The 27,480-nt window shown below is 55.7% G+C and overlaps 4 protein-coding genes, 1 long non-coding RNA gene and 2 other non-coding genes across 8 annotated transcripts; 5 read left to right on the top strand and 2 right to left on the bottom strand.

Annotated features, from left to right (window-relative positions):
* Positions 1 to 3,076: 3,076 nt before the first annotated feature.
* PIERCE1 (piercer of microtubule wall 1) lies at positions 3,077 to 4,094 on the bottom strand. The gene is made up of 3 exons (XM_065737231.1): positions 3,875 to 4,094; positions 3,715 to 3,793; positions 3,077 to 3,422 (listed from the first exon to the last, which is right to left on the bottom strand). Exons 1-3 carry the CDS (start codon positions 3,985 to 3,987, stop codon positions 3,237 to 3,239), a joined length of 378 nt encoding a protein of 125 aa, XP_065593303.1. The 5' UTR covers positions 3,988 to 4,094; the 3' UTR covers positions 3,077 to 3,236.
* Positions 4,091 to 5,563, top strand: MRPS2 (mitochondrial ribosomal protein S2). 2 transcript variants are annotated; one of them, XM_065737230.1, is made up of 4 exons: positions 4,091 to 4,118; positions 4,203 to 4,265; positions 4,354 to 4,483; positions 4,766 to 5,563. In XM_065737230.1, the coding sequence occupies exons 1-4, from the start codon at positions 4,091 to 4,093 to the stop codon at positions 5,340 to 5,342; spliced, it is 798 nt and encodes a 265-aa protein (XP_065593302.1). In that variant the 3' UTR covers positions 5,343 to 5,563. The 2 variants fall into 2 exon arrangements, with proteins under 2 accessions (XP_065593302.1, XP_065593301.1); XM_065737229.1 differs by having other exon boundaries at positions 4,091 to 4,265.
* Positions 5,564 to 6,717: 1,154 nt separating this feature from the next.
* On the top strand, positions 6,718 to 10,022 carry LOC136049176 (uncharacterized). Its single transcript, XR_010622273.1, has 3 exons — positions 6,718 to 6,759; positions 7,255 to 7,301; positions 9,223 to 10,022. It is a non-coding gene; the product is annotated as an uncharacterized LOC136049176 (long non-coding RNA).
* LOC136049447 (small nucleolar RNA SNORA17) lies at positions 6,830 to 6,962 on the top strand. Its single transcript, XR_010622298.1, has one exon. It is a non-coding gene; the product is annotated as a small nucleolar RNA SNORA17 (small nucleolar RNA).
* LOC136049448 (small nucleolar RNA SNORA17) lies at positions 7,342 to 7,474 on the top strand. Its single transcript, XR_010622299.1, has one exon. It is a non-coding gene; the product is annotated as a small nucleolar RNA SNORA17 (small nucleolar RNA).
* Positions 10,023 to 11,831: 1,809 nt separating the features above from the next.
* On the bottom strand, positions 11,832 to 15,810 carry DIPK1B (divergent protein kinase domain 1B). The gene is made up of 5 exons (XM_065737228.1): positions 15,748 to 15,810; positions 14,297 to 14,431; positions 13,175 to 13,282; positions 12,866 to 13,042; positions 11,832 to 12,731 (listed from the first exon to the last, which is right to left on the bottom strand). The coding sequence occupies exons 1-5, from the start codon at positions 15,808 to 15,810 to the stop codon at positions 11,919 to 11,921; spliced, it is 1,296 nt and encodes a 431-aa protein (XP_065593300.1). The 3' UTR covers positions 11,832 to 11,918.
* Positions 15,811 to 20,371: 4,561 nt separating this feature from the next.
* On the top strand, positions 20,372 to 26,866 carry AGPAT2 (1-acylglycerol-3-phosphate O-acyltransferase 2). The gene is made up of 6 exons (XM_065737226.1): positions 20,372 to 20,597; positions 23,600 to 23,733; positions 23,965 to 24,140; positions 24,252 to 24,347; positions 25,433 to 25,505; positions 26,208 to 26,866. Exons 1-6 carry the CDS (start codon positions 20,410 to 20,412, stop codon positions 26,357 to 26,359), a joined length of 819 nt encoding a protein of 272 aa, XP_065593298.1. The 5' UTR covers positions 20,372 to 20,409; the 3' UTR covers positions 26,360 to 26,866.
* Positions 26,867 to 27,480: the final 614 nt, after the last annotated feature.

Here is a 27,480-nt window from a genome sequence, read left to right as displayed (position 1 = left end):
TCCCAGAAGTCGTTGCGAAAACGTTAACGTTTCTGCAAACTTTTACTTTCACTTACAATTCTTGTGCAATAGAGCAAAGCTAGTTTTGCCGTAGGAAATCCCTAACGAAAACGCCAAGGATATTTTCAGCACTGTTCTTTCGTACTTAGAGAGTTTTCTCTCTGTTTCCAGCACCCAGAATAAAGCAATTTTTCACTACTGTCTTTTTTTATTGAAGCTGACTTTCAGTGGCATTCGAGTAATGCTTTTATATCGCAGTGAAAGTGTTCCCACACTGAAAAATCCAAAAGGTGTGAATCGAAGCTGTTGTGACTGGTTCTCTCATTTTCATTTGTGTGTAATGAAGTCCTTTGAGCAGTTTGTTCTTGCATCTCGTCCTGTGAATCGATTTGATGCTCTCTTTATTCAGTCTTCTGCTGTGCTTCTCAGCCAGACTGCCCTTTCAGCTCGCCTCGTTTCTTACTCACTTCAGCAGTCTTCATGAGGGCTGGCCTTAATGTTGGAAACGGAGCGAAAGGAGTCGAGGATGGATCCGGTGTCACTGAGATGTGATTGCATTTGCAGAATGTTGGCAAACTGCAGTGTAGCATAGAGTAGAAAATGTAACCGTGGCACGTAGAGAAATAGATGACATCCTTTGTGTGTTTGTACCGTTGTGCAGTTTTAAGCGTATTTCTGGTGGTCACTTGGCATTTCTTACCACCTGGCTGACTTTTGGTAGTCCCTGGGCTGGTTGGTGGAGGAGTCCACTGCTAGCTCCTTTCATTTCTGTGGTAGGATACATTGGAAAAGTGTTTTTTTTTTACTTAGCTCGTGCCTGCAGGGAGTTTGCTCAGGCACATCTCTGTGTCTGCCTCGATTGGGTTGCAGGATTTGGGCTCTTTGTTTGGACTAGGTGGATAGGGTGGTATTTTAAAATAGAGCTTCTCAGAGTCCCTTGCTTTCAGAGGATTAACTGGCAGTGATGGAAGCACTGTGTACCATTCCTGTGAAAGAAGCTGAATGTTTCTCCACGTTTTTCACTAATCCAGCCGTGAGATTCACGAGATGTCGTGTGCCCCCATCTGTGTTCTCAGTACTACTCGTGAACTGATTCACTTCCAGTGAAGATGCAATTCTGATTACCTTGTGCTTTAAATACAAGCTAATTTCGAGCAGCACTTTTATAAAAATTGGTAAAACTTGATTTGTACATAGGAAATGGTGTACATTGATACGTTTATAATGTTTAATAAATGGGGTTTCGACCGTGGAACGTGAAACCAGAGCACTCCTGTGGTTTGTGTCTCCATCACTAGTGAGCAGTGCTTGGTGTTACAGCTTTTCCCTCCTGTCTGTAGTCCAGAGATGCAGTTAACCCATGTCTGTAATGCCTGTGGGTGGAGGAGATCTCCCTCAGAGCCAATCCAGTTCGCATTAGCTGAACCTGGGAGCAGGACCACAGCTCATCTGCTGTTCTTAAGAAGAGAAGAAGAATCTGCCATCAGCCAGCCTGGTTTGGCTTCTCCAGCAATGGCCAAGAAGGCACTGGTTGTTGAGTGCCCTGAGCAAGCCTCCTCTTTCCTCATTTCAGCCCTCACAGGGAATTAATTTGACTGTGCAGGTAGAGCTGTGAACTCGGGTCTGCTCAAGGAATTAAAGACATTGCATTTTTTTTTCACGTGAGCAAAGCCTTTGCAAAAATAAAACAGTGATTGGGTACATTTGTTTCATTTTTATGACTCTACTTTTCTGTGCTTCAGGAAAGGTGATTTTCAGGGGTCCTCGGGGGCCCAGGAGGACTGCCTCTGTTTTTTGTAAGCAGTTCTTTGCTGGGGTTTTAGGAATTTGTTTCGACATGTGACTGCTTTTTATTAAAGAAACACTCCACCTCTGCCACTGTTTCCTTTATTAACATATGTGTTTGGTGGGTTTATTTTCTGTTTTTAAACCTTTGACTGAGGTTTGCCTTGGTTTGATAGTACAGCCATGCATGATTTTATCTGCAGGGGAAAATTAAGGCATGGAAGAAAGGACATGTGTGGTTTTAGATCAAGGATGGAAAATAGGTGACAAAACCCACTACGTTTCTATTTCTCAGTGGTAGCTCCATCCCTGAATTATTCCACTGTTAATTCTGCCCTTAATGTTACTTCTCATTTCAGGAGAAGAAAGAGAAGAGAAATGCAAAGCATTGCCTAGAGTCTAACGGAGGGATGGCAGTGAGTGAGAGAAAGTTGCTCATTTATTTCAATGCGTTGAATGTTTTAAGAAGTTAACTTTTCAAGCTCGTTTCTATGCCCAGTGTATTTACTTGCTCAGATGTGTTGGTGTGTTTTCAGAAGGGTGAACATAGCTGGCTGTTTTTGCCTTTGAGATAACTGTATGAATTGCAGAGCAGGGCTTGAACCTAGGCATGGTTGAACTCTCGTGTTTGGCGTGGGAGCATACAGTGGGGTTTAACATGTTTAAAAACAAAGAAGCACCACAGAACACAGGCCTGGTGGCATGCTGCTCAGTGATGGACTTCAGATGTTCATCGACTTGAACTGAACAGAGTAATCTGTTCTTCCCCCACAGCTAAACGTGGCCTTGACTAGATAGGAGTCCAATTAAAAAATACACACGAGTTTGAAGTCGGGAGGAGGAGGGGGTGTTCTTAGAAATGTACTGTTAACCTGCAGCTATTTTGTCACGTTGTATACCAAGGTGAAAGATGCTTCAGTGTTCAGGAGGAAAGGTTCTCATTAAATGCCAGCTTACGAGTTGGACTGCGTGTACTCGTGTGTTACCCTGCTGCTGCTCCTGGTGCCACTTGACCTCTTTCTGTCATTCTGTGCCATTTCGTTCCCCTCGGTGATAACTTCACAAGTCACTTAAGCACCGTGGATTCCTCCATGTATTTCTTTATTAAGACAACAGCTCTAAAACAGCACTGCAAGTTTAGGGCACCCTCAACACTACAGCTTGCCTACGAGCTGAATTCCCTGCTCGCAGCCTGGGATCTGCTGTGACAACCCACTGCTTCCAGGAAAGGTAACCTGCAGTCTGATGGCAGCAGGCACAGCTGTATCCCAAACCTGAAGCACCGCCAGCCTCACCTAGAAGCAGTGCAGCAGCGTGGTGCTTCCACGTGAGGCTTAGCAATGGGTTTGGGGTAAGGTCGGTGCCGTCGTTCCCTTGACTTTTTTTTGGGAGGGGAGGCAGCTGTTTTTCTAACTAAGCATCTAGCAATAAACTGAAACGGCTTCATCCCTCTAGCAGTGCGAGGGCCCGCTGGCTTTGAAGCTGGGGTGGAAGTTGTGGGTGTCGTGGGGGGTGATGAAGTTGGAGATGCCTGTGACGTGGCTCTTCTCCAGCGCGGTGTTGAGCCCGTCGTTCCTGTACATGCCACACCGTGCCAGAGTGTCTGAGAAGGCGTGCGAGGTGACGTGTAAGGAGAACTGCGTGGGGGGAGAGGAGAAAGGAATGAGAAAGAGATGCGTTCGGCACCAACGCCTGCAGGAGCTCGGGCAAAATCTATGGGTGCTTGATCACAATGCCCTTCAAGCTCAGAGCTGCTGGCTCTGAGATGAGGTCGCCAAAACCTCCCACCCTAGTAGCTGTTGGCAAGGAGAAAGGTTTGCTGTGCGCTGGGAGGAAGGCAGACCCCCCTCCCTCCCCCCCCCCGCCAGTCGGGGGAGGCCCAAACCCACCCCTCTGCAGATGCTGCCCATGCTCCGGGCTCACACGTACCGGCAATTCGTGCGCCGTGGGCGCTCTGCGGCCGTACTCCTGGTTGCTGGTACGGTACAGCGGGTGCGGCTCCGGCTGCCTGCGGGGACACAAGGCATCAAGCCGGGGCAGAGGGGTTATTGGGGGGGTGGGGGGGTGAGGAGGGGCTATAGGGGCTCACCCGTAGCCGCGGAAGCAAGAGAGCTGCAGGAAGCGGCCGGGCAGCGCCTTGCCCACCCGCCCCCAGGTGCTGCTGCGAGGCTCGGAGCCTCCCGAGGGCTGCGGCTGTGCCATGCGGGGCCGGAGGGGACGCGCGGCCGCGTTGCCAGGCAGCAGTCCCGGGAGCGGGGGAAGCGGAAGGTTCCGCTCCTCTTCCTCTTCCTCCTCGGGCACAGAGATGGCGGTGCCGCGGATCTTACGGGCGGGTGAGCGGGGAGGGCCGTGCGGAGCCGAGCCGAGCCGAGCCGTGCCCGCCCCGCCCGGTGACCGCTGTGCTTCTCTCCCCGCAGCAGCTCCGCGGCTGTACAGCGCTCTGCCCGCCCCGACGGCGCCGACGGCGGCGAAGCCCCGCGGTGAGTGCGGCACAGCCCCGGCTCTTCCCCTCTGGCCCGGGCACGCCGGCACGATGGGCTGCAGCGCTTTCTCTTCCCTTCCCCCCAGAGCCGGAGGACAAGCTGCTCCCCGAGCCGCTCCGCCATCCCGATTTCTTCAACGTGAAGGAGCTCTTCTCCCTGAAGGATCTTTTCGATGCCCGAGTGCACCTGGGGCACAAGAAGGGATGTCGGCATAGGTGAGCGAGCCCAGTTTGTGGTCCAGCACTTGTTCACAGCAGGAGTGTCTCTCTAGGGCAACCAAACCTGGGCTGGGGCTGCCTTAGCAGTGGTAGGACAGGGGGAGATGGTTTCAAACTAAAAGAGGAGAGGTTTAGATTGGGTGTAAGGAAAAAGGATTTTTTGCAGTAACAGCACAACCCTCTGATATCAGCAGGCAGTCGGGCTGTGGGAAGCTTTCTGTAGGGCTGGACATCTCGCTGCGCGTATCCCCGCGTGTCACCCGCCCTCCGTCCCTGCAGGTTCATGGAGCCCTACATCTTCGGCTGCCGCCTGGACCAGGACATCATCGACTTGGATCAGACGATGCAGCATCTCCAGCTGGCCCTCAACTTCACCGCCCACATCGCCTACCGCAAAGGCATCATCCTCTTTGTGAGCCGCAACCGGCAGTTCTGCCACCTGATCGAGAGCACAGCGCGGGAATGCGGGGAGTACGCGCACACACGCTACTGGCAGGGCGGCCTGCTCACCAACGCCCACATCCAGTTTGGCTCTGGCGTCCGCCTGCCCGACCTCCTGATCTTCCTCAGCAGCCTCGACAATGTCTTTGAGCCCCACGTGGCCATCCGGGATGCTGCCAAGATGAACATCCCCACGGTGGGGGTGGTGGACACAAACTGCAACCCGTGTCTCATCACCTACCCCATCCCTGGCAATGACGACAGCCCCACCGCCATGGAGCTTTACTGCAAGCTCTTCAAGATGACCATCATCCGTGCCAAGAGCAAGAGGAAGCACGTTGAGGTCTTCCAGGAGCTGCAGAGCCAAGAGAAGAGCAATAAGAGCCACCCCATGCTGGCTGAAAGCCAGGCATGACCGTGGGGCTCATCTCCATGCTGGAGGTGGATGTCCTGCTCCCCTTCTACGGTGCTGTACACAGGGCATCACGCAACCTGACTTTCAGCAGAGCTGGGCCGCTTGCCACGAAGCGACGTCTCCAGCTCAAAATTAATTTGCCCAGAGTAATTGATCTAAGGGGAGATGGAGCAGGGCCAGTTCTGGCTCTGCCCTGGTTTGTTGTTGTGAGGAACACCTCTGTCCTGCAGCCCTCCTGTTGTGAAGTGCTTCAAAGCCACTTGTATCGCACACCACAAATAAAGAGGTCTTTGAGCATCCTCTTTGTTTCCCTGTTACACGACACGGCGGGGAAATTTCTGGCAAAAACTTGTGCTTATGGGATGAGGGGACAAAGGTGTGGTGGCTGTGCCCAGCCAGGGGATCTTGGGGCGCTGTGGGCACCCAATCTACGGGTGGGGACCTCTGCCACGGCCACGATGGGGAGCTCAGAAACTGCAGGGAACTGCCAGGAAAAGGGCAGTGCAGCCTTTAACTCTCCCCGTGCCTCTGTGATAGCGCTTAGGGCGGCCCTGCAGCGCTGGGCTCGGTAGTGTCCCATGTCCCCGCAGGGGCGAGTCCGCCACGCGGTCCTCCAGCCCAGCAGGGGGCGCTCGAGGGACCAAACGCAGCGAGGACTGCGCGCGGCACTTCCGCCGCCCGCTCTATATAACCGGAAGTCGGGAGGCGGAGCGCCCTTTCGGCGCGGCGCTCGGTGCGGACGGAGGTCGGGCTCGTTGTGAGGGTCGGCCTCGCTGCCCGCATGGCCGCTGCTCTCCTGCCTTCGGGCCGAGGGAGGCTCTCCGCAGTGCTTCCCGGCGGGGCCGTGCCTTCCTGGCCGCCGTTCGCTGACCTACAGGCGCTATGCTGCAGCCAGGCCTCGGCTCCGGGCTAGGCCGGGACGGCGGAGGCGGCCGTTTGGTTCCCGATGCTGAGGGAGGGAAGGCGGGAGCGTGAGGGCACGGCACCTGGGACGGAGGAGGAGGAAGAAGAGGACGGGAGAAGCGTGAGTGGAAGCGCGGGGCGCTCCTGCGGGCGGGGAGGTGAGCGGCTTTGTGCCGGCCTGCCCCGGGAGATCGAGGGCCTCAGCCCTGCCTGCACCTTCCCGAAGTTTCTGGGCCTCGGAAGGGGGGGAGGAGGCGTGTCCCGCTCAGCCACGTGGCTGGACAGGGGCAGGCCAGCGCCGGGCCTGGTGTGTGTTACAGTAACTGACAGGAATCTGTTGAACGAGTGATAATTTCTTCTAATCTTTACATTTTCTGAATAAATGTTAAGTGTTACAGTTCAGAAGGGGGTTGTGAGCTCAGCATCCGTTGTTAAGTCCATTCTTTTTTTTATGTTCATGCAGGCAGAAGACAAAGGGCGGATGAAGAAGTTTCCCCATCTTGAAAAACAGATGGTAAGCAGTGCTTAACACAGAGCTTCTCCAGTCTTCGTGGGTTTGTTTCTGTTTTTTTATTAAATTGCTCCCTGCCACAGGCGTTGCAAAGGTGGCTGCTGTGGCATCTTTGTGTCATTAGGTGGCAGAGATGGACAGGCTATGTTCTACGCTCGTTTGTTCTGAAACTGGTGAGCACTCAGAGTGATTGATAGCCTGACATTGTCCAGATGTAAGCTCCTTGTGTTGGGTTTTTTTAATTACTCTTGAGTATGAAATTGGTGCATAGTAGAATAGAAAGCTACGGATGTGCAAGACCTGGGAGATGTATCCTGGCAGCCCCAGTTCTACTCCTGTCTGAGACTAAAAAACATGCCTGCACCATGCATCTATTTCTCTTCAATCACTCTATAGGGTCTCTCAACTTAGTATCATTAAAAAAGAAAGCATGTAATGGGCTTTGAAACATGTCTAAATAGATATCATCAGTGCAGTGTGTTTTCTGCTCTTTTCCAGAGAAAGGCATGTGGTGTGGCAGACCCCAGCAGCCTCAAAGGCCTGAGGTGAGCAGATGTGGATACGAGATCATGTGTTATGTAGATCCATGCCCCAGTCGTGTTGCAGGTGTGGCTGTAGTGCCACATTTGTGTCATTAGGTGGCAGAAAGGAAAAGGCTATGTCTTTGCTAATGCTCTGAAACCCGTGAGCACTCAGGAATGACTAGCAACCTGACAGATATTTCTGGCTTTTCCTTCTTTTCTTTAATGTGAACTTTAAATTGTGCACTGTGGGCAGCACTGCTGTGGCCTGCAAGCAGTTGGGTGCAATGTAACATATGGAGAAACTTGCTTTCTTTTGCTACTATTTGTTAAATGCTGGCAGCAACTTCTTGACTTCTAAGGGTGCTGAGTAAGCTGAGTAAGTTTGAGAAAAAGGTGCAATCTGCATCTTCTGAAACATCTTGAAAACTGTGCTTGCTTTTAGAGGAAAAATAAAATGAAGATACTTCTTACTGCAGTTACATTTGAGGACAAATCTGAGTTACTGTGCAATTTCCTTCAGATGAAGGTATGTATTATGTCATCTCTTAGAAATGTACTCAAACCTCAGTGTGTTACCAACATGGTCTGACACAGAATGGTTGTGGGGTGATAAGATTGTGTTGGAGACATACTGAAGAAATGAGACTGGCTAAACTGACTTTCAGTAAATGCAGAAGGAGTGAGTGCCTTGTCCTGCTTCTCAGGATGAGATGCAGCTTCCCTTTATGTGATGTCAAGCTCTAGCACAGTAGACAAAAAGCAAAAATGCAGCTGGATGCAGTTTTTTTACTTGGTTTTGCTGTGCTTGTGCTAGCATGCTGACAGAGAAGCATGACCTAGGGCAGCAAGCCAAGAGGCAGCTCAGGTACCCAAGTGTTGCAATGATTGGGTGTGTCACTGTCATTTCTTGGTCTTTGTGGTCCACGAGAGCATCTGCTGTGCTGGTGCTGTTTTTAAAGGAAGTGAGGAGCTCACAGTACATGTAGCATTGTGAAACTGCGAGGCTTTGCAGTGACTAACACCTTTACAAAATCTGGCAGTGCTAAATGTTGGAAAATATCATCATTAAATGGGCATTAGGAGGGCCAGAGGTGCCATTAGCTGAGCTGGTGGCTGCTGGCTGCAAAGTGAGCCATTTAATTGGGAGAAGGCTCTGCCTACCCATAGTGCTGGTGGAAAAGAATGCTAATAAGGTTGTTGGGAATATGGTTATGCATAGAGGCATGTGTTATGATGCAACTCCTCCATTTAAGTTTCCTGACTTTTAACCCTGGGATATGAATGCTGCATTTTTTTCATCAGCACTCGCATCAAAGGTCCTGGAGGGGGATGGTGAGTGCCTAATGAGGCTCTCTTTAAGGCTTTTATTGTGTAAGGCATAGCATATCTTAACATTTTCCTGGTGCCATTTGCTGCTAACTGTATTCTATGACTGAGCAGCAATCACAGGCTATGAATAATTCTTTCAGCTGTGGGAAAAACGAATGTTTTGTATGAAGGTGGCATTGAAAAGAATGTGCAAATTAACTTGGCCCATCAACATTTGGAACTGCTTTACTGTGGCTTTGAACACAGCTGTTGTCCCTTTGTGCTTTTATTAGCTTGATTGCTCACAGGGCCTGACAAACTCACCTCCTAAAGTGACCTTCATTTGTTGAGTGCTTCCTGTCACTGTTAGATCCTCATCTGCACAGGTTCTCATGCACTCTGATTCCACTCTCACTCAGTGAGTGCAGGGTTCATGTGGTTGTTCAGGGCTGAAGTATGCTTTCTTGGCTTGAATCCTGTAAGATAGGGAAGCAGCAGGGGTCTCCATGGTATGGGTTAATTCTCAGTGTTGACATTGCTCACTTTTACTGTCTTTATTAGAATTATTTAGACTTTATTAGGCTGTGTTTATTAGAAATCCTCATCTAACATCCTAGGTGTTTCTTATTTTCAGATCACGCTTGAGTTGTAGAATTTCTAGCAGGCCTGGCTACAGGAAAGGAAATGGTTTAGCATTTCTGCATTTCAAGATGCCAAGAACTTCCATCTTGTTCATACATGGATCCAAGCAAGCTGCAGCAGATGAGTGCATGTAATCTTTCCTTTCTGCAAGTAATCTCAGCTCATGTTCTACTTTCACACCCGTGCTCTGAAGTATTTGTTTGACCACATATTTACCACATGGCTAAAAAGGTTTAAGAGAACAACTCTGAATATGCTACCCACAAGTCTGTAATAATAATACTTAGTACACATTGTAGAATCTAGGATGTTTTTGTCTGTGGGTGTGTGCACTGTGATTCTTTTTTTTAATCTCAAGCAATGAAATATGAAAGCTTCCTACCTCCCCTTCTAGCACTTAAATCTGTTGCACTGCTAAAGCAGCAGCATCTGTTCACATTGGGCTGTCTGTCTCTCAGAATCCAGCTCTCACTCCTTTTCCAGCTAAAGTGGAAAGTTGGGAGGAGGCGTTAAGAGTGGTAAAATAGCTTTGCCTTGAGTCATTCCTCTTCCATGCTGCACTGCAGCTCCTAAACCAGAATCACTTGTTTGGAAACACTTGAGCATTGTATTAGTGACCAGCTAAAGTTGGTGCTCTGGGATGTGTGAGTCATTGGTAAGTCTGAATCTGCAGTGTGTGTCCGGTGCTGCCAGGGGGATGTGCAGAGTAATAACATGGTGACATTGTGGGCTTTGTCAAAAGTCTTTATTTGAATAAAGTGTCTTAGCTAGTTCTCTTCAGTACATGGGCTGTCTTTCTCATTGTAAATGCCTAAAGATGGTACTTGAGGTGATGTAGGTAAGCCAAAAAAATGTTTTTGTCCGTCTCTCCAGCTGCTTTATGTAATAGCCTTTGGGGAAGGGAGTCGTGGGGATTAAGTACAGTAGGAGTGCCATTTGTCAGGGTACAGTTCAAGGTCTCAGATGCGAAAATCAGATTTGGTGTGGTTCTTAGGTTTCTTTTTCTAACAGCAGAAGAAAATGAACTTGTCAGTGGAGCTAGTTGCCATGGGAATACAGGACAGCCGATGAGGAGCTGGTGGTAGGTAGCTGTGGAGCCTCACTGAAAGAGCTCCAGTCCTTGCACTCTCCCTCCACCCAACACCCCTTCCCTGCTGGCATGGGGATCTGCACCTGCACTTGGCAGCACTGTGCCTGCAGGTGGAGTCCTGACCATCTCACTGCTGCATTAAGGGTGGGTGGCTCCTCCAGCAGGCTGAGTAACCTTTGCAACCTTTCAAACACGGGGACCTTACAAATGTTCAGCCTTGCTGCAGATAAATGATGCTGTGGAGCTGACTCCTCTGCAGGGACCAAGCTGTGCTAGCTCCCTGTTAGATTTAGAGCACTGTTGACACTGAAACATACTCTTTCATAAATAATACTGAGAGGTAATGATGATCCTATGGAACTAATAGAAGGAAATGCTGATATTTATCTTCCAAAGGGGCAATAAATTTGCAGCTGTGGCATTGTGGATTGCCTTCACAGACTATATATACTGTTAAATGTATTTTTTTTTCCCCTCAGTGATTGTACTTCAGATATATGCTCCCCTTCACTAAGCAATTGTTGGCAAGAGCAGCAGCATATGCTCTGCCAGCAGGAACGTTACTGTGCTGGGAGCAGAGCATGCTTGAGGTCATTTGCATAAATTCTCCACCTAAAGTTTTGCGAGGTTTCTGCAACTGAACACGTCAAGGAAACGGGCTGTAGGTGGAGACCTGCAGTGTTCACACAGCCAAGTGAATGATACCTGCCTCGGGTTTCTCTGGAAATTCATTTTGATAATGGGGAGAAGCAGTGGATTATTCTGGTATTAATCTTGAACCTCTGCAGCAGGAACCCAGCTCAGAGCATCAAAGTGAAAGGTTGGCTCATCCCTGCACGGGTGGCTGAGTGCTGTGAGAAGTCAGAACCAATCAGGTCGTAGCCCTTAGGTTTCCAAACTTGGCACGTGAGGGGGAATGGCCTGAGTACTCCTGGCAGAGAATCCCACCCTACAGGCAGAAGCAGCTGTGGAGATCCTCACAAAAGCCATCGCATCGCCGTCATGGGTCAGGCACTTAAAAAAGCAGTGAAACAATTGCCAGGGTTCTCTGCTGTGGAAAAGACAGCTTATCCACTTCCTAAGTTGTGGCTGGAGCTCGTGGTGGATGATTGAGATACTTAGGAGAGACTTCTGAACAGGAAATGTACCTTTTTCTCCTTTTTAGATCCCATGAATGCTGGTACTTAAAAGGCTGCTGTTTTGCTATTGATGTACTGGTGTGATTCACATAAAAGCTCTTTATTTACATCAGGGATGTTCATCAAAATAAGATGTGACAAGTACAGCGTGAATGATTCATTCTCATCTTCTCTGCACTGCTTTCCTGTTCATCACGAAACAGACGCATCCAGCTGGGCTCTGCTTTCTTCTCCCTTTCCTCCTCCTTCCCCCAAACCTGTTCAGCCCAGCTCCACAGCTGTCAACGCAGACTGCTGATGATCCTGCTGGGTGGTGGAAGTGGAGATGTTTGGACTTTCATGAAAGGCTGCAGCTATGCTGAGCTCCCCGGGTAGGACGTGTTGTTCCTGCAGGGGAGAGGATGGAGAAGCAGGCCTTGGCTGAACCTCAGGATTTCACATGGTAAGCTCTGGTCCCCACTAGGAATATTTGGTGTTGGAAATCTTCTTCCAGAGCAAGGTCTTGAGGTTGTTCAGCACGAGGGAGTGGTGCACTTCCATCTGGCTGGCCAGGCCGCTGAGGGTCATGCAAGTTCGGAGCTGCTTCTGCAGCTCCTCTTTGAGGTCGGGCGGTGCCCCGTACAACAGATAGTCCTGCAGCAGCCCGCACACCTTGGCCAGGTTGGGCTGAACCACGTCGCTTTTGCACTGCTTCATGAGCTTGTCACAAGTGGCCATGCAGTCCTTCCCGAAGGTGCAGTCCACGTTCTGCTCGCAGTGTCGTCCCTTGAGGAACCCCCTGATGGTCATCTCGGTCGCCACCTTCCTCAGGTCGACCATTTTGAAGTCGTACTTGTCGTTGTAGCCCACGTTCCTAAAGCTCGTCTCGCAGATGTAGAAGTTCCCGTAGGTCCCGTGGAATATCTCCTCCACAAACTCCAGCATGCCAATGGTGATCTTGGCCCGGTGGGGCCAGGCTGGTGCCAACCACTGCTGCGTGAGCCGGTGCACGGCGGCGGGCAGCAGCGACTGCACGAGGGCAGGGATGTCTGCTCCGTACAGGGAGCTGTGAGGGATCTTCTCTGTGACGTAGAGGTCCCCGCAGTAGCCGAGCAGCTTGGAAGTGTGTTCCTTCTCGTGCAAGGAGAGCATGAGAAGGAACTCGTTGAGCTGAAGGAGCGCCCAGATGGATTTGGCCTCCGCTAAAGACACTTTCCCGTCGCGGTTCACGTCTGCCATGGCGATGATCTGGCTCACCAAGGCTGCCAGAGAGGTCTGATCTCCAAGGTTGGACTGCAACAGAGCAAGAAAAGTTGGCGTCAGACTCCTCCAGCTCCCTGTGGTCGGGCTCAATGTTCTGAAACTGATCTGGGGAAGGGAAGAGCTGTGAGTGCGTGGCCTGGGAGAGCAGCAGGCCCCGCACTCACCTTTAGGAAGTTCAGGAGCATCTCTTTGAACTCGTCCATCGATGTCCCCCGGGTCGGTTTGTCAAAGAGAACCACATCCCTCCTGGGCACGGCGTCCGGGTGGCTGTCTGCCTTCAGGGCCTCTTCAATGCCACATTTGATGATCACCTCCTTCTCCTTCCAGAGCCCACTGTAAACCTGCAGCAAAGGAAAAGGGAGCAGTGGGGCCACAGTGGGTGACGGTGTCAAGCAAGGAGCAGCAGCGTGGCCGGGTGCAGGAGGACAGTTCCCAGGTCCCGTTTTTCCATCCCCAGTGGGGCAGAGTCCTACCTGCTGGGTGGGAGAGGAGGAGAGGCAGTGCTGGAAGCGGAGGCTGTGCTCCTCACAGAGGTCTTTGCACGTAGAGCCAGAGATGATTCCTTTCTTGTACTGATCGCACTGGGGAGGGAAAGCAAAGAGGAGTTTCTCACGAGTGCTGAGTCTGTTAGCTCTGATTTCATGCAAGTCCCATACAAGAGAACCGCCCTTTAGAAGAGGCACATCTGACTGCAAAGCCATGTGGGCTGCTGGGAGGCAGGGCTGCTGCCAAATGAGGGGCAGGCATCCCCTGCAGGGCAGGAGCTGGGTGATGGTGGGGATGCACGGGAGGCTCTCGGCAGAGCAGCAGTCCGTGCTGTGAGATTGGCCCCCATCCAGGCAGTGGCTCTGGTCCACAGGCAGGGCGGTTTGCTCGCTGAGCTGGAAGCATCCACGGGTGGGAGAGGCTGCAGCTCTGCAGTCAGCAGCACGGCTTCGACAGCCCTCAGGCTGGAAACGGGTGCTGCAGAAATTCACAGCATCTATTGCATTTTTTTTTTTCCCCTCCAGTGTGGATGGGAATTAACCCTTGGACCTGCTTACACAGGCCACAGCTGGACACAGTGTCTTAAACACCAAGCTCAGAGCAGGAATTAGCACCCGAGACCCCACGGTCAGAGTCATGCAGAAAATCAAATTAAACGATTGCTGCTGTTGTTATGGCAATTCCTGCCTCCCTTCTCTGCAGAAAGATTGATGAACGAGGCGTTTCCAGCCAGGGCCTCTCCATCCTGCTCCCTGCCAGGCTGGGCAGACCTGCAGCAGTCCTAGGGGGCTCTGCTGGGCCGCCAGCCCCAGCTGGGCTCCTGCACAGGGTCTGCCCCTACAGCCGGGCTGCTCCCCTTTGTCCTTAGCCCCCCACCTGAAGCTGAGCAGGCACATCTTCATCTCACAGACACTAACGTGCTGATCCCTGCCCTGCTTCCCTCTGCCAGCTCCTTATGTGTGTCTGCCATCACCCCAGCAGGATAAGGTCACCTCCCCAGCCTGCAAGCTCAGCGTGGTGCTGGGGACAGAGCCAGCACGACACAGCCCAGCACTCAGAGCACCCCACGGCCTCTCCCATCCCTGTGGCACAGCTCGCCCTTCACTCACGATTATCATCCGGCACACGTGGCCCCGGCACAGCTCAGAGTAGGACGAGTAGTGCATGTAGGCCACCCAGCTGCCCACGAAGATGCCCAGCCACACCACCAGCAGGTACTTCACCTTGATGCCCGGGAGGCGGCTCTGCGAGGGGGGGGAAATGCAGTTGGGTGAACGTGGTGTTGCTCAGCCCAGGGCTTCTCCAAAACGAACCCACCGAGGGATCCTTCAGCCTTTCGTGTGTATACCCATTATGCAACTCGTGCTGCAAGTAGGTCACTTACCATTCCCTAAAAGCAGAGAGATTACAGCCGCTCCCCTGCAAAGCGCTCTGCAGAAGTTTGCTGCCAGCGTGGCCCCCCCTCCTTGCCCACCTGACCCTCCTTATGGACCATAACTGGGAATACTGGAGCACGAGTGGGCCCACGGTGCTCTCTGTGCCTGATGAGCAATCGCGCTGCTAATTAACACCTGTTCCAAGAGCACCCACCGTGAGGGCTGGGTATGAGTAAAAGGATGCTTGGATTTTCCCATGGGGCAGCGTCGCATCTACGAACCCAAAGGCAGCTCAGAGCACTGAAGTCAGATATGTGAGGTGACAAAGCCCTAAAATGTCCCTTTGGGGGCTTATTCATGCCGAGGATCCGTTGCTTTCCTGAGCAGATGTGAGGCCAAAGCCAAAGCCTGAGCACAGCACGTGGGGCATTTCACTGTCCTTAAAATGGTGGAGAGGAGCGTGGAGGTTTGGGATGCACCTCAGCGAGGACCCATTGGGTTTGGGTCACGTTTGGGGTGTGTGGCTGATGCTGGTTTCCCCCCCACCAAGGGCTCGAGGCACAGAGATGCCCGCCCCACTGCCAAACGTTAGCCACCCCGCGTTTGGTTTTAGGATGACTCCAGGAGACGTGGAAGTGATCTGGGGCCACGGCTGCCATCAAAGGCAAAATGGACAGTGTCACCATTCCCACGTGCCCTTCCCCCAGTGCCACCAGCTTGGGCCCCCCTGCAAGACCCCAGGCCCTTGGACTTGGAGGGTGACCGAGCAGAGTGGCAGCTCCCAGCCGGTGCTGTCCCCTCTGTGCCCCCCCCGGCTCCTCCCCCCCCCTGGGCCGTGCAGGCTTTCTAGGCCCCACGGGCTGAGAAAGAAAGAAAAAAAAAAAGGCGAAGAGTGGGAATGAGCCATGCTGCTGCACCGCTGCGTATGTGTGGGGGGCGGATGGGCGGAAGGATGCACACATCGGCACGCTGGCAGAGCTGCGTGTTATGCAACCGCCGCGGTGCTCGGTCCCCATCCCATCCCCGTCCCCAGCACAGCGCTGCCAAGCATCCCTTAATGCCGGGATGGGCAGCATCGGGCATCCCCCGGCCCGGATCCCCCCATCCTCTCCATCCCAAATCCCGCCCTCCCGGCCCGGATCCCATCCCCCCCCCCCCCGACCCCGACCCCCCCCCGGCGATACCTGCAGGCCTTTGGAGATGGGGCAGAACAGCACCAGGTGCACCAACCGCCGGACCCTCCGCATGCTGCGGGCACCCCGCGCAGGGCCTCAGGCTCCGGGGGGCATGGCCGCGGCCCCCGCCTCGCTCCGGAGAAGGGGGAGGGGAGGAGGGGGGCAAACCGTGCCGCCCCTCCGCAGCGATCCCGGTTCGGTTCGGCTCGGATCGGATCGGCTCCGCCCGGCGCGGGGCGGTGCGCGCAGCTCCGCCGCAGCTCGGGAAGGAGGAGGAGGAGGAGGAGGAGGAGGATGGGGATGGGGGGAGGGAACGATGCCCGGTGCGGCGCTGCGCGGTTCGGCTGTGCCCACCCATCGGCCGCTGCGATGCGGGGATGCCGCTCCCGGAGCTGTGCGTGTAACGCTGCTCCTCCTGCAGAGCTCGCTGCCCTCCGAAAGCCGAGAGCAGCAGCAGCAGCAGCAGCAGCGCTCCGAGAGTCGCGTTTGGGAAACCTCCAGCGAGACAGGGGCTGCTTTGTGGGCTCCGAACGGCGGAGAAAGAAATAGGACGGGGAGCGCTCCGGGAAGGTCCGCACGAGGCTGCTCCTAAAAGAAGTCCTCGCTCTCTGTCCGTAGCTCCTCGCGTTATCCTCTCGTCCCCTTTTCATGCTTCACATCACCTCCTTCAGCTCAGGATGAGCCCCGCGCTGCGGAGCGGGGACCGACGGCTCCGGGGGATGAACGAGCACCGCGTGATGGTGAATAACGGCGGTGCGGGGGGGAGGGGGAGGAACCCACGCGTGGGCCATCGCTGAACGCCACGAGCACCTCTGCTATGGGGCTGTGTGATGTCCGGGGGTGAATTGTCCGAAGAATCTAATTAGGAACGAGCAGACCTTCCCCAGCTGTGACATGCCAAGTAATTAAGCGATTAGTATTGATTGCTGGAATGCTTAATGAGCGGTTAGAACCAAATGATTAATTAATCCGATCAAATGAGTGATAGCAGTGCTGCAGGTGTGGCTGTATCTCACGAGTAGGGGCAGTGGGACATCCCCACGGTGCCCACCCCCGTCCGTGTCCCGGCCTCTGGTGCTCCTTCCTGTGCACCCCACGAAGCTTTGGGGCCACTCATCCCCACCATGCAGAGCTCCCACAGCCGTCCCCATGTGCCTGAGTGCAGCAGTTATAATGAGCCACACTGATCAGCTCTTGTGCTTCTCGATGGCCCTGCCACCCCAGCCCTGCCTCCCCTCTCATCCTCCCCACGCGCACCCCATCCGCTTCCCCTCCAAATTGCTGCTAATTGCAATTGGGGAATTTGGGGAGGTGGTTCCCCTCTGGGCTGGGGACGTCCCAGGGGCACTGTGGGGTGGGAGGGCACGGGGCAGCCATGGGGCAGAGCCATGGCTGTGGTTCTCTTTAGGGTTTCTGTCGTGTGCCTCTTCCCAGCCGAGGAGAAAGGAGAAGTGTGCAGAAGGAGGCTGAGCAAGCAGGGCCCTGCCTGGTGGGGGGGACATGGCCCAGGGGTCCTACACCCTGAGCACTGTGATGGGGCAGTTCTGACAGCAGCAGGGCTGTGACACGATGCCTGCAGCACAGCGAGCTGCCCAGCAAACCTCCCTCTGGGCACGGAGCCGACTGGGGCTAATTGGGGTGGGTTTCATGCACTGTGTGAGCGGGGTCCTCATCACCCAGGGGTTAATGAGAGCCTGAGCAGCCCCGGGAGCTCTTCCAGGGCACACAGCTGGCTGAAGAGGCCCCGGTGTTCTTTACGTATCAGATCAATTGGGATAGTTATAATCTAGTCCTTGATAAAGCCGGGAGCAGGTTTGCTGCCCCGTCGGCTCGAGGGGAAAAAAAGCAAGCAAGAGGGAGAGGTCACGATGAACTATTGATCGGTGCTGCTCCCAGGGACAGCTCCTGCAGGGAACTGCGGGGCTGCTCACCTCCTGTCTCTCTAATGCTTTTCCATTGATCTGCTGTGACAGGCGGCGACTACGAGAGGGTTTTTTGGTTTGTTTTTTTTTAATCCAGAGTCATTAAGAGATGTTAATCGATACGAGGGGAAACGCAGAGATGTTCCCCCTGTGGATTCGTTGTGGATTTGCTGGGCTGGTTTTACCCAGGGCTGCCAGGACGGGAGCTCAGTGGTGATGGGCTCCAGCACCCGGAGGCAATGGGAGCAGCTGCAGCACCGCAGCTCTGCTGGGCTGTGCAAGGATCTGGGGCACCCGACCCCGTGTACCCCATCATCCCGGGGCTGCAGTGGAGCTGTGGGTGCTGTGTGGGACGTGTGAGCTTTAGGGAGTGGCCCCAGGGCTCGGAGCTTGGTGAGTTCATCTGTGGGCTCAGCCCAAAGGCCCTCAGCCAGCAGCGACTGCACTGAGCCATGCTGCAGAGAAAGGGGAAAGCTCTTCTGGAGGTGAGGGTGGGGATCCCAACAGAGAGCAGCTTCCCTCTCCATCTGCATCTCGCTTTGCTCCCTCAGCCCCAGCAGCACGCTGCTCCAGCTCTCCTGGGCCAATGCACAGCAGTAATTACCACGGCTCTCTGGGGGAATAGGATCTTCCCCCGTGCTGTAATTACAGCTGCACGTCCCCAGCAAAGGGCTCAAGGGGAGCAGGGGGAGCGTGGAGCTGCCCTCTGGTTGCAGGCACGCTCAGCCCAGCAGTCGCCAGGTCCACCGCCCAGCTATTCCCACCAGCACGAAATCCATGTGGAACCCATCGCTGGATTTCCTTTATTTACCCACTAAGCTGCCACAAGGGCATGAAACGTGCAAAGTGCTCGTGTCCCCTGACAGATGGGACCATAAAACCACCTCTAGCTGCAGTCAGCATCCGAGCAGATAGAGAAGTTACTTTCCCAATAGTTACTGCTGGGTAAAGGTTGCAAAAGCAGAGCTTTCCTTCTCTGGTTATCTTATTTTGTCTTGCTCATTCCTAAAGACAAACTCCTCGTTACGTTTCCTTTTCCAAGACAGCACAGCGGGCCGTGCATCCCCAACCCCCACCTCATCCCCTGACCCCAACCCCAATCCCAACCCCGATCACCCCAGTGCAGCTGAGCAGTTCTCAGGGCTCCGGGGTTTTGTGTAACCCCGTTGCTACGCAGTCCTGCGGAGCCAAACCGAGTCAACCCCGCAGTTCCTCCTCAGCTGTGTACTCTGAGCACAGTGACGTGGTGCTGCAGAGGGGCACAGCAGTGTGGGGCACACGGCCACGGGCAGCCTGTGCAGCACCCAGCTGCCCTCATCCCCCTGCGAGCATGAGAGATGCTCTGTGTCAGTGTAGGGCGCACACGAACCCCGCTGACAGCTCGCCAGGGACTTTCCTTCCCTGTTTAAGAAAGTCACGAGGATAAGCAGAGAGGTGCTCAGCTGGATGGGGTGGGACAGTGCTGGGGCACGGCTCGCAGAGCTGCCTCCCCAGCGTGGGCCTGAGGGACCAACCCAGAGCTGTACGCTGACACAATGAGGGCTGTTTGTGGCCACGAGCAGGAATCATGAGACCAGCTCTGAGATGTCATTGCCTGGCAGCTGGGGGAGCGCCACAGAGAGAAAGGGATTGTCTGCAGGGCAGACATTACAGCTGCTGAGCCACCCCTGGGTGCTGGGTGGGGGAGGGGGGGGGGTCGGACACCCCGGGTTGTCGGTGGGTTTGCCATCTCTGATGTTGGATGAAGGGAGAGCAGAGGGAACAGTGGTTATTTGGGAAGGAGCTTTGCCTCCAGTTGCCCGGGAGCTGTAAGGTTGGGTGTGCTGACGGAGGCACTAACAGCCACGGGAGGGGGGGTTGACTAGAGAGTGTTGTGACACCTGCTGAAGGCTGTGAGATGGTTTGTGGCAGATCCAGCAGGCTGTCTTTCATCTCCCCCTGTGCCCACAAAGCTGTTAGCCCTCATCCTGAACTCACACCATAACGGCAGGGAAACTTCCCCCCCCTGCCCAGCCTCTGGAGAACCAGTGTCCCACACCGGCCTCCCCCCAGAGAGGCCCGTATTATCACATGGGGGCCCAAAGTCCCTACATGATGGCATAAGGAAGCACAAAGACCTCGCATTGTACCAGGAGGGACCCCAGGACCCTCCTGTGGTGCCATGAAGAAACCCAAAGACCCCACACCACACCAGGAGAGACCCGAAGACCCCACACTAGTGCCACGGGATGCATTGGAGACGTGGGAGGACCCCGTACCAACGTGGGATACAATAAACCTCACATCACACCGCGAGGGGACCCAAAAACACCCCGCACGGCACCACGGGGCCCAACACCACAGCACGAGGGATCCCAAAGACCCCACCTCACGCCAGGAAGGACACTAAGACCCCCACAGCACAACGGGCGTGACCTAAACACCCCCCCCCCCACCGTTCCACGAGGGATGCAAAATCCCGACGTCACCCCAAGAGGGGACCCAAAAGCGCCTCGCGCTACCGCACCCCAACCCCCCCCACCCCTTCTCCACACCCCGTCACAGTGCCCCGAGCCCTGAAGCCCCCCCTCCTCGTTCTCTCCCCGCCCCACGGAGGGCGGTACGGGAGGGACGGCCGTGTCGGACCGGGCGCGCCTCCCACATAAGGCGGGGGCAACGCACGCCGCTCCGCGCGGCCGTTGGGGGGTGGGGGGGGAAAAAGAAGTGGGGCGACGGATTTAGGGTCGGAGGAGGGTCCCGGGGAGGCGGCATGGAGCCGGGCTGGCTGCTGTGGGGCGCAGCGGTGCTGCTGCTGTTGCATCTCTTGATGGAGCTCAGCCCCGCTGTGAACTTCGCGTTGCGCATCGGCTTTTACTACGCGTTGTGCATCGTGTGCTCCGGGCTCACAGCCCCCGTCTGCCTCCTCGTCAACGGCGGCCGCACCGTCAAGAACATGAGGTAGGGGGGGTCGGGGGTGGGGTAGGGGGGGTCACGGAGCTGCGATTCTGCTGTGGTTGGAAGGGGTCTGGGAGATGTTATGGGAGACTGAGCGTTCTGTGCCTGAAGTGGGAGATGTTTCGGGCCGGGAGATGGGCTGGAGGGGGCTCCTCCCTCCCCTCCATCCATGGGAGGTTGATGGGATGCTGGGGGTGGCACCCGGCTGCGGTGCGTGGGCACAGATAACGCAGGCCGCGTAGCAGCAGTGCTTTCTCATCCGTGGCTGTGCCCAGAAAACTGCCAGGTGGCACTTGGTGTCCTTTCAGAGGGACGTGGGGTGGCCCCAGGTGTGCTGGTGGGCACCGGGTCCCACTGCCTGCATCCCCTCCCAGGGCAGCCCCACGTGCGTGGGGCACTCGGGGCAGGGTTAGCACTGCGTGGGGCACTCGGAGTGGTGTTGGCTTCCGGACCCTGCTGCTGTCAGCTTTACTTCTCTGCTCTGTCTCCCTACTCCGAGCTGTGTGGGGGGGGGGGGGGGGAGTGGAGCCCTCCGCCCTCATACATCCTCGTGGATGTGTCCTCGTGGTGGGGCGGATCCTGGCTGGAGGAGCGGGACTTTGGCAGCTGCAGAGCGCGGGGCCCGGGGAGGAGCGAGCGGTGCCGGTAGGAAGTGCCCCATGCTGCACAGTGAGTGCTGCTGGGAGCTGGAGGGTCTCCTCCCAGAGCTTGACACCCAGCCCCGTAACCTGGGGGTGCGTATGATGTCAGCTCGCTTATGTTATCCCTAAAACTTCTGAAATCTGTGAACTCGGAGAGGAGCTTTTCTCAGGGACCAGAGCTCCTTGCACTGAGCAAAATCCTCCTGTTGAAAGTCAGAGCTGAGCCGCAGCCAGAACCACCCTTTTCCTGTAACCGAAGCCCATCGTTTCCACTCGCTGGCTCCGGCTGCTGGTGCTGCTCCCAGATCCCAGATTTTGGGAGCTCCGTGGATCCTTGTTGCTGCAGGGGATGTTTGTCCCAGTGCTGATGCTGGCGGGCAGGCTGCTGGAGCAGGACACCCTGTCCTTGCTGTGCTGGGATTTGGAAGAGATGCCCTCCTCTGATAGATAGATGTGTTTATCTAGTGGCGAAACCTCTTGCAGTGGGTGATAAGCAGCCTCAGTGAATCCCTCACAATCAGAGGGTCCTCCGAAAGCCTCTGCAGAGTGGTTAGAGGGCACGTTGCCTCGCGTTTCTGCCCTCTCTCCCTGTGCCCGGTGGTCAGGACGTGAGATTTACAGCTGTGGCCACACCGTGCTGGGATCATCTTCCCCTCGGGGAGGGCAGGAGCTGCCGAGCCCCGCGGTGACGTGGCTGCTCAGGGCTGCCTGGTTCCTCCTCTTTGCTCCCAGCTCTGCCCCTTTGCCTCTTTCAGCAGCTCGGGCCACATCTTGTGCAAGGAAACGCTCGCTCTTCACTGGCAGGAGGAAGTTGGATGGTTTGCTCTTGAGTAATGAGTAACCAGCCTCTCCCAGCCGCTTCCGAACAGCGTGACTGCTGGAGCAGTGACCTTGTTTTTGGTTGGCAGGCAGAAGGGAGGAGAAGTGGGATCTAGGTCAGTCCGGTGGTGCCGTGCTGTGCCCCCCTCTGGTCGGTGTCACCCCGGCTCTCCTCACCTGCCCCGGCTGTGCTCCGTGGGGCTCTGGGTGTGGTCTGACCTTTGCAGCAGGTTTGCGTGCCAGGGATTGATAGCAGTTGTGTCATGCAGTGGTGTAACCCGCGGGCGCTGCCCTGCCCTGAACTCAGGTGTTAGAGCCAGAAAGCCCTGAGGGTCTGTGCATGGGGCACGCGTTGCTTTGAGGCTGGAGGGCTGGTGGTGGGCATGGGGATCGTTTGGGGGGGAACAGCAGCTTGCCCACCTGCTGCCTGGGGTGGCAGATGCTTCCCAGTGGTACCCCTCCAGCAGGACCCTGCGTGTGTTGGTGGGGGAAATGGATGGGACCTCAGGCCTCTCCCTGCAGGGAGGACAGCTCTCTGCTGTCAGAGAGCATCCTTTGCTGGAGGAGGGCAGGGCAGCTTACAGGTCTGCTTCAGGAGAGGCAGAGCTGAGCTGGTGGCTGCACCTGGGGGCTTTGCTCACGTGTGGGCTCCTCCGCCTCCTGTCCTGGCAAATGGCTGTTCCCCTGCCTGAAATAGCCCTCCATGTGCTGCCAGCTTCTGCTTGTGTCCTTTGACCCACTTGGAAGGTCCCTAGCTCCCACCTGTCCCAATTTGGCCACTACGTGGGGCTGGCTGTGCCCAGCGGGGGTATGGCAGGACTGAGCTGAGCTGCTGGGGCCTTTGGGACCGGGGGAAGAAAGCTGGGAGCTTTGGAGGATGGACCTGAAGGTCCCTGGGTGAGCTGAGCCCGCAGGAGGAAGCTCTCGGCCTGAAGACTTCAGATTTTTCTCAGGTAATGCCACGCCGTGTTGGTAACGCTTTAAAGCAGCGAGCAGGATTAGTGCAGCACTCCTGGGGCGAAGGGTGCGGGTTAATAACCAGCACTGGGGAGTGCCAGTTCCTGGAAAAGCTGTTTGAGCAGCTTGTGGGGCTGTGCTGACTGCAGCAGGAAAGCACCGGTACCATCTGGCCAGGATTACAGCTGTGACACAGAGGGGGAAAAAAGGAGCGGTGAATGGGTGGGACTGGGTCCCCGTTCCTTCCGGCTGTGGGACCAGGCTCTCTCCCTCCTGCTCTGGATGGAGGGCTTCCAGTTTGCCCTCTGTTTGCATCTGTGCTGGGCTTGGCTCTTCTGAAGTGCCTGTGATGAGCCTGGTTGCAAGGGGATCCTGTCGGCCTGAAGGAAGACCACCAGCTGTGGTCTCTCACTCTGCTTCTCCCAGGATCCCGTTGGCGTTGGCACATCACACTGGAGTGGACAGTGCTTCAGCTGCATGCTGAGCACTCTCAAGCACGTGGGCTGGAGGCTGTCACAGAGCTGTTGTTGTCTCCTCACCCCCACCCCTGCCCCGCCGCTGTCTGACTGCTCTTCCCCTCCTCTGTAGGATCATCAAAACCGTAGTCAAGACCTTCAAGTATTTCTTCGGCCTGAGGTTTGAGGTGAAAGGACTGGAGAACTTTGAGGTGGAGGGCCCCGCCATCATTGTGTCCAACCACCAGAGCATCCTCGACATGATGGGTGAGGAGCAGGCCGGCGGGGGGGAGAGCTTCTCTTGGTCACCCTCTGGGAGGTCCTGCTGGCAGCTCGTGGCCAGCAGCCCCTGCCCTGGCACTGCTCTGCACTCCCGAGGCCACCAGTCCGGTGCTGGAAGGGTCTCCCCTCACACTGAGCAACCCTCCCCTCCCTCTGTCCCATCCAAGTGCAGGGAAGGGGTTGGCTGCCGGGCCTCACCCTGTGCTGTCACATTAGGGCTGATGGAGGTCCTGCCCGACGGCTGCGTCCAGGTGGGCAAGAAGGAGCTGATGTACGCCGGCACGGTGGGGCTCATCACCTACCTGGGGGGTGTCATCTTCATCAACAGGAAGAGCACCACCAGTGCCAAGATGGTGATGGCGGAGGTGGCCAAGACTATGATAGCTGATAACGTGAGTGTCGCTGTGGCATGTGCCTGAGGAGGGGGGGTGACATGGCAGCCCTGGGGGGAGGGGATGCTGTGGGAGGGTTGTTGGAGCTGAGCTTCATCTCCCCACGTGCAGGTGAAGGTGTGGGTGTACCCGGAGGGCACGAGGAACTGCACGGGGGATTTGCTGCCATTCAAGAAAGGAGCGTTTCACCTCGCTGTGCAGGCACAGGTAACAGCACTTCGTTCCTGCCTGGGGACACAAAGCCTTTTGCTGTGTTGTCGCAGCCTGGCCGTGCCGTGGTGCTGGCTGGTTGTTCTCAGGTGGGCTCATAGCTCACATCTGCTCCTCAGCTCAGCCTAAGGTGTCCTAAGTGCTGCCTAATGAGAGCAGGGAGCCTGGTGGGCAGCACACCGAGAGCTTGCCTGGGGGATCCCACAGCTGCCAATTCATTTCTCAGCCCCACCCCATGTAGCAACAGCAGAATGCTGCTTCAGGTTTATCAATGCTAGTGCTTTAGAGCATCACCTGAGCTTGCTTTCAGTGGAAGTAGCTGTCTCTTCCTGGGCAGCCACAGCAGCTGCTCTGTGCTGTGTTAGATGCCTTCTCAACACGGCAAAGTCAACGGGGGAAGCAGCGAACAGCTCCTGGGCTCTGGAAAAAATGGAGCTGTCGGTGCTCCTGAAGGAGCAGTGTGACCAAGGGGGGAACTGGTGGCAGCTGGGACACCTGTGCCCTGCTGCTGAGGCAAGGTGCACGTGTGCCTCACCCTCGAGTGCACGCTCTGCCACCGTTCCTGGGACTGGGATCGTTGGAGGCCCGAGGGGAAAGTGTCCTCCTTGCACAGGGTGTTGCAGCAGGGATCCTGGAGGAAGGAGTGGGTGCCAACCTCGTGCAGAGCTCGGTGGGGCCGGGAGGGAAGGACAGTGGCAACGCTGCCCAGCTCTGCTCGCACTGCTGCCGCTCCCCGTGAGTCACCGACTGCAGATCCATGTGTGCTATCAGCACCAAAATAATGTGACTCTGGGCCTGCCCTCCTGCTGCTGTCTGTGCCTGCCCGAGCCTTTCTTGGAACGCTGGCTGTGGCTGGTGACACCCTCTGGAGGCTGCCCTGCCCTTGGCTGTGTGGCTGTGCAGCACAGCAGGGCATGTCCCAGCAGGCAGCTGCAGTGTGTGCACGGCTCAGCCCGGCCCAGGAGGAGCTGAGCTCTGCAAGCAGTGCTGACCTGAGGCTGAAGTGCCACCTGGCCCTGGTTCCTTGAACGTCCCAGCAGCTCCTGACCCCCCCGCTGCAATAACTCCTTTTCCTCCCCCAGGTCCCGGTGATCCCCGTGGTGTATTCGTCCTTCACCACCTTCTACAACCCCAAGAAGAATCTGTTTACATCAGGTATGGAAGAGCCTTCACTGCTTCTCAGGCACGGAGTGATGCAGTGTCTGCATGGAGAGGGGGGAGGGAAGCAGGGCTGGGCTCAGATGCGTGGAGGCAGTTCAAAGCACTTGGCACTGGAGCTGGGCTGGATTAACTTGGGGAAGAATGCAATTAAACGTGCTGAGGGATGTTTTCATTAAGAGCTAGGTGCCACCTCTCCCCCTTGTAGCTGGCACAGCCCATGTCATTTGGAGAGGGATTGTGTTTGGGGGAAGAAGCAAGCCCACTCCCAATTCTGGCGTTTCAAAGCAGGGACCCCTCTGCAAGTTGTGTTAAAACTCTTAATTCGGTCAGCGTAAGTGCTGGGCAGGAGGTTGGCTGTCAACCAGCATGGATCAGTAACGTTGGGAGCATGCCTTCTCTCTGCCTGCTTGCTTGGAGGTAGGAGGGCTGGGCAGGGGCTGATGGAGGGAGCAGCTGGTGCAGAGCTCAGCACGGGAGCATCCTCCCCTGTCCCCCACATGGGAAATGCTTCGCTCCTTGGAGCAGCTATTCAGGGCAGGGTGTAATTCACAGGGTGTAAAACCTGAGAGCAGCACAACCTCTGCTTGCAGGGGTGGGGGTACATGGGGCTGCGGTGGGTCTGTGTGGGGCAGGTGTTCTGGGAGGGCAGTGCTTCTGTGTGGGGGGATTTCTCACAGGCTCCTCTCCTGCTCCCAGGCAAAATCAAGGTGGAGGTTCTCCCTCGGATAGAAACCAAAGGGCTGACACCAGACGACGTCTCTGACCTCACTGACAGATGCTACAACATCATGAGGGAGACCCTCTTCAGGCTGTCGGGCCGCCCAGCCGAGGGGAAGGGCTCCTCCTAAGTGCTGCCCCAGTGGTGTCACCGCGTGGTGGTGGCTGAAGGGACCCACCTGCTGCCAAATCCCAAAGGAGCATCTCTTCCTCTACACTGACTTGGAGCTCTGGGGATGCCGTGGACTGGCACACGAGGCGTGTGGAGCCAGCAGTGAGGTTCCCCGTTGAGTGCATTTCTCTTAAGGGTTCATTATCTTGCAATGAAACGTCTCCTTCTTCTGTATTTCTCAGGCACCAAACCTACGCTACCAAAGGGCTCAGTGACCAGAGAGGTGAGTTCTCCAGGTCAGGGAGCTGCCGTGGGGCAGAGAGGAGGACCTGGCAGGAGGCTGAGCTCTGCCCCACATCGCTGTCCCTGTGTTCCTGCTGGCTGTTAGGTGCTGCCCCAGATGGAAAGCCACCAGGCAGCAGCGTGTCCCTGCACAGCCTTGATGCTGAGAATTGGGTGAAAATCTAAACTCTGGCTGCCCAGCATCCCCAGGTGGAGCAGAGCACTGAGGCTTTTACCTGAGAGATGCCCTCTCAAGCCAATCCTTCCCCTTTGAGGAAAGCTCCTAGGGTCGATAACTGGGCTGCAGAGGGGAATGCATGGGGCCAGTCAGCCTTGAGCCTCTCCTGAAGCCTGCTTTGTCCTCATTAGGATGAGTGCTTTTGCTCACTGAGGCAGTGCAGCCTGGGTGGGTTTGGCCGTGCTGTTTGTTGGACCTCCTTGCAGTGAGCATCCTGGTGCCTAGGGTGCTCGGTGCAGACGCAGAGGGCTCTGTCATGCTCGTGTTGTCATGTTGTCATGGTCAGCAGTGGCCGAAAGATGGTGCCTGTCCCATGTCTTTGTGCTGTGCTCAGTGGAGCTGCTGCTCTGCAAGAGCTGTAGGCTCGTGGGGAGCCTACGGGGTTTGTGAGCTGTCTGGAATGGGGAGCGGAGCGTGGAAGGCTTGCTTCAGCTCTCCCCCTAAGGAAAACGGGCTCCATCCCTGTTAGAGGAGTTTGGATGAAGGGATTTCCCAGCTCTGGGATGGCAGGTGGGCAGTGCTCCTGAATCCTTTGCTGTTGCTCTCTGCGAAGAGCAGGGCTGGCTCAGGTCTGTGATTCCTGGGCTTAGGGAGGCTTGAGCACTCTTGCTAATGCAGCA

The sequence above is a fragment of the Cyrtonyx montezumae genome, unplaced genomic scaffold (genome assembly GCF_038088225.1).
Source record: "Cyrtonyx montezumae isolate F1298 unplaced genomic scaffold, pur_monq_1.0 scaffold_20, whole genome shotgun sequence".
Taxonomy (NCBI): domain Eukaryota; kingdom Metazoa; phylum Chordata; class Aves; order Galliformes; family Odontophoridae; genus Cyrtonyx; species Cyrtonyx montezumae.
Note: the sequence above shows the minus strand (reverse complement) of the source record. Positions and strands in the feature narration are given on the sequence as shown.

Bases quoted from the DNA above. Each gene is read 5' to 3' on its own strand.
- PIERCE1 (XM_065737231.1), bottom strand. From the start codon at position 3,987: ATGGCACAGCCGCAGCCCTCGGGAGGCTCCGAGCCTCGCAGCAGCACC. The intron at 3,794-3,874 runs GTGAGCCCCTAT...GTGTCCCCGCAG, and splicing joins TCTTGCTTCCGCGGCTACGG to GCAGCCGGAGCCGCACCCGC. The intron at 3,423-3,714 runs GTACGTGTGAGC...CCCCCCACGCAG, and splicing joins CCACGGCGCACGAATTGCCG to TTCTCCTTACACGTCACCTC.
- MRPS2 (XM_065737229.1), top strand. From the start codon at position 4,091: ATGGCGGTGCCGCGGATCTTACGGGCGGGTGAGCGGGGAGGGCCGTGC. The intron at 4,266-4,353 runs GTGAGTGCGGCA...CCTTCCCCCCAG, and splicing joins GACGGCGGCGAAGCCCCGCG to AGCCGGAGGACAAGCTGCTC. The intron at 4,484-4,765 runs GTGAGCGAGCCC...CCGTCCCTGCAG, and splicing joins AAGAAGGGATGTCGGCATAG to GTTCATGGAGCCCTACATCT.
- DIPK1B (XM_065737228.1), bottom strand. From the start codon at position 15,810: ATGCGGAGGGTCCGGCGGTTGGTGCACCTGGTGCTGTTCTGCCCCATC. The intron at 14,432-15,747 runs GTATCGCCGGGG...CCCCCCTCGCAG, and splicing joins CCATCTCCAAAGGCCTGCAG to AGCCGCCTCCCGGGCATCAA. The intron at 13,283-14,296 runs GTGAGTGAAGGG...TTCCCTCCCCAG, and splicing joins ACGTGTGCCGGATGATAATC to TGCGATCAGTACAAGAAAGG.
- AGPAT2 (XM_065737226.1), top strand. From the start codon at position 20,410: ATGGAGCCGGGCTGGCTGCTGTGGGGCGCAGCGGTGCTGCTGCTGTTG. The intron at 20,598-23,599 runs GTAGGGGGGGTC...CCTCCTCTGTAG, and splicing joins CGCACCGTCAAGAACATGAG to GATCATCAAAACCGTAGTCA. The intron at 24,348-25,432 runs GTAACAGCACTT...TTCCTCCCCCAG, and splicing joins ACCTCGCTGTGCAGGCACAG to GTCCCGGTGATCCCCGTGGT.